Genomic DNA, 4227 nt, shown 5'->3' with positions numbered 1-4227 from the left:
AAATATTTGTGAGAAAACACAAAAATCTAAATTCATTGCAAATTTGTTTGCTCAAACCATTTCCAGAGGTTAGTTTAGGCCAGTAAAAGCTTGTGTTTGACAGAAACCACACAGCAGGATGTATTCATGAAATCCCAATGCCACTGCTTTAGAGAGAGAGAGAGAGGGAGAGAGAGAGACAGCGAGAGAGAGGGACAGAGAGAGAGAGGGTGAGAGAGAGAGAGAGAGGGGGGTTATAGGGAGGGATTATTCTCATTGTTGGCAGCGCAGACAGACAGTGTGACTGAAACTGTGATGAGTTTAAGCATCAGAGTCATCAGCTGTTGATACAGCCGGTGTGTGTGTGTGAGACACAGAGAGAGAGAGAGAGAGAAGAGAAGAGGAAGAAGCAGAGCGAGACGCTGAAAGGATACGACTATGCTGTGCTGTATCAGGAGAACTAAGCCGGTAAGTATCTGGATTCTTCACACTTCTGCCGCTGTGAGAATGATTGAGCAGCTGTACCTGTCCGTCAGGTGTATTTGAGTCTGATGCTGTTTAATGTGAGTGTAGTAGTGAAGCTGTGTGTGTGTGTGTGTGTGTGTGTGTGAGTGTGAGAGAGAGGAGTTTCAGGGTGTGGTGTGTGCGTGTCTCTGAGGAGATCCACACACTTATATTAATGTCTCACAGGAATTATAATGATTTCTCTGGAGAGGAATGTTGGATGTGGTGAAGCACTGATTGCTCTCGGTGGGGTCTCCGGTATATAACGGCTTCACCGACTTATAAAGTGAACGGGAGGTTTGATGTGTAATGTCGTAAAGCAGGCTGAGGAATCACTGTCTTTACTCACGCAAACCGCAGGTGGAGCCGCGTCTCTTTTGTTCTTACGCCCCACTGAGCGCGACGCGACGCGAGCATCAGCGGAGCGTCTGAACCGAGACAGACGGGGAGATGGAGCTGTAGACATGAGGAGGAGGAGGAGGAGGATGAAGGGTGTGGTCCTGTCTCACGGCGAGCTCCTGCAGAAACACGCGCACAGCTCTCCTGTTCTTTAGTGTAATACTGACCTGAGCGCGCGGAAATATTCACGAGAGTACGTCAGTGCAGGTGAATAATAATCGCGACCTGAAGATGTTCAGTGTGTGTGTGAGAGTGTTGTGGGTTTAGTGTGTGTGTGTGTGTGAGAGAGTGTTGTGGGTTTAGTGTGTGTGTGTGTGTGAGAGAGTGCACACACTCTCGCACACACACACACGCACACACACTCACTCACACACACACACACACTCACTCACTCGCGCACACACACGCACTCTCACTGACACACACACACTCACTCACTCTCGCACACACACTCACTCACACACACTCACACACGCACTCTCACTCACACACGCACTCACAGTCACTCACTCACACTCACACTCTCGCACTCACTCACGCACTCTCACTCACACACACGCACTCACTCACACTCTCGCACTCACACTCTCCCCCACACACCCCCCCCACAATCTCACACTCATCACTGGACGTTCAGTGTTTGTACCTGAGCAACAGATTCAGAGTGAGTGTGCATGAGTGTGAGTTGGAGTGTGAGTGTGTATGAGTGTGTGCGAGAGTGTGAGAGTGTGAGTGTGTGAGTGTGTATGTGAGTGTGTGCACGTGAGTGTGTGCGCGTGAGTGCGTGCGAGCGTATGTGTGTGAGTGTGTGAGTGTGTGTGTGTGAGAGCGTGAGAGTGTGTGTGTGTGTGTGCGTGCGTGAGTGTGTGCGTGTGTGTGCGTGAGTGTGTGTGTTTGAGAGCGTGAGTGTGTGCGTGTGTGTGCATGAGTGTGTGTGTGTGTGTGTGTGAGATGCGTTTATTGATGGATATTGATTGTAGTACAGTTGCATCCACAGGTTATGTGGTAAAATATTAGAAAACAGATGCCGTATAAACAGCCGCTCAAACACCTGAACCACAGCAGAATAAATCCTCATGCATTTGCAGAAATGACAATTTTCTGCAGTCCATTTGCAGATTGCATATATAAATGAAAAAGTGTTTCCAAATGAAATTGCCTTCATGTTGCATTATGTCATTAATTTGGCTTCTGTTCACTAGATTTTAATTTTGCTTTTATGTTTATACACTTTTTAATTTTGATATGCTTCAAGCTACTTTTGACTTTGTTTTATGAATGTTTTTGTCATGCATTGTCACTTTACACATTGTTTTTTTTCATTTTATGCTTGCTTTTTTCATTAGACGCATTTCAGTATTAAATTAAAAGGCCCTCGGTGGACAAAAGCCTCACTGGACGCTGATGGACAAGGTAAATATTGAGTCTTTCTCCCCGATTCTCCGGTCAGACGTCACGCTTTCTTATCCTAACAGGTGCTTTGCCCTATAGCTTTGCCATGCTATGCTGATATTTATTATTGATATGACAAAGTTTATGTTTGATGTTGGTCCAGAGCAGAACACACAGACATCAGACGTGTGTGTGATCCTGAGAGACGTAACCTCAGCCTGAAGTCCAGCGCTAATGGCTTTAATCACGTCTGGATGCGTCTCAGCAGGGAACGCGGGGTCCTGCGAGACGCGATGATTCAGTCCTGCATCTCAGATGCGTTCATCCATCAGAGACATCTGAGATCACGTGATAAATGTGTGTCGAGATCCATCTGGATAATTATGGCCATTTCAAAAATTACAATTCACCTCCTAAGAATCAGGTTTTTAGAAACGACACACTCTTTTGCACTTGTGCTCTTGTTCGTGAAGATGAGACGCTCAGATCTTCATGTCGCTCAGCACTGTATGATCGTGGGATTGCAGCAGTCTATTAAAATCACTCGCAGTCTAAAATGCTCTAATGCTCATTCAATTAAAGCATTGTAATTATACGTCCAGATGCCTGATGGGAGGTTACGCTGGGGCTCTGTAGCATCAGACACGTGTCTTCCTCCAGCGCTGAACCAATGCACTCGCAAAACTGCATTTCTCTCAAGCTTGTTTCCTAATCTAGCTGTCTGATAAACGTGGCACTGTGGATAATTGCTTCTGTTCCTCTGATGCATAAAACGAACTGATCCGTTGCTCTGGATCGTGTGTCAGTTGGTCAGAACATGTTGTTTCTACACAAGCTTAGCTCCAGTGGTCACTCTTCTGTGGAAGACCGTCTCTGCCACCGGATAAAAAAGATGATTGTGAGCTTTGCGGGCTTTGTTTGAGTTCATCTTGCATCTTGCATATCTTTCAATTTTGAGTTTTTTCTCAGAATCCTGAGTTGATATCTCACAATTGATTTCCCCCCATCATAGATTAAAAATGGTAGCTGTGACTTTTTATCTCACATTTTTGACTTTGTTTATATCTTGCAGCTGTGACTTTTATTGTCTGAATTATGAGAAAAACTAATGCTTAACTAAACGGGCTTCAGTAGTTAACTCTATTTCAGCTTAAATGGATCATTCACCCAAAAATGAAAATTCACTGACTTCCACCGCATGGAAAAAAAGTGTTATGGAAGTCAGTGTGTGTCTGAGAGAGCTGAACTGGAGGATGACGTCACTGAATCATCAATGAACGGACTTTAGCTGGAAAAACGACTCTGTTGTTGTCTTCTTGCATTATTGACAAACTATTTTCCTGTTTAACATTCTAAAGCTGCTTTGACACAACCAGTATTGTATAAAGCGCTATACAAATAAAGGTGACTTGACTTGAGCGTCTCCGGTGAGCGTGTTGGAGTTACTGATGGTGTTTGTGTTTCTGGTCTCAGGTTGAGAAGAACGAAGAGGCTGATCAGGAGATCAAGCAGGATGGACCCAAACCGGAGGAAAACGGCCACAAGGCCGCCACCAAGATCCAGGCCAGCTTCCGTGGACACATCACCCGGAAAAAGATGAAGGACGAGGAGAACGACGCCGCTCCGGACGAGTCCGCAGAGGAGAAGGAGGAGCGAGTCTCTCCATCGGAGGAGAAACCTGCCGAGGTTTCCATGGAAACAGCAGAGGAGAGCAAACCGGCCGAGCAGCCCAACTCACCTGCCGCAGAAGCCCCGCCCACCACTGCCACTGACTCCGCCCCCTCAGACACGCCCACTAAAGAGGAGGCGCAGGAGCAGCTGCAGGAGGCGGAGAATCCAAAAGAGGTGGAGAACACGGCAGCCGAGAACCCCGCCCACGATGTAAACGCACAGGAGGAGGAGAAGAAAGAGGAGGAGAAGAAGGAGGAAGCCAAACAAGCCGATGAGCCTGAC

General features: G+C 46.7%; 1 protein-coding gene across 1 annotated transcript; it reads left to right on the top strand.

Annotated features, from left to right (window-relative positions):
- Nucleotides 1–238: 238 nt before the first annotated feature.
- On the top strand, nt 239–4227 carry LOC107569917 (neuromodulin-like; the record flags this gene model as incomplete). The annotated part of the gene is made up of 2 exons (XM_016256087.1): nt 239–447; nt 3748–4227. Coding segments are annotated over exons 1-2 (510 nt in total), but the record flags the coding sequence as incomplete, so codon positions are not given.

Source organism: Sinocyclocheilus grahami, unplaced genomic scaffold, assembly GCF_001515645.1.
Source record: "Sinocyclocheilus grahami isolate Dianchi unplaced genomic scaffold, SAMN03320097.WGS_v1.1 scaffold1395.1, whole genome shotgun sequence".
In the NCBI taxonomy this organism is placed as follows: domain Eukaryota; kingdom Metazoa; phylum Chordata; class Actinopteri; order Cypriniformes; family Cyprinidae; genus Sinocyclocheilus; species Sinocyclocheilus grahami.
The sequence above is the reverse complement of the archived record's forward strand: the minus strand, read 5'-3'. Positions and strand labels throughout refer to the sequence as shown.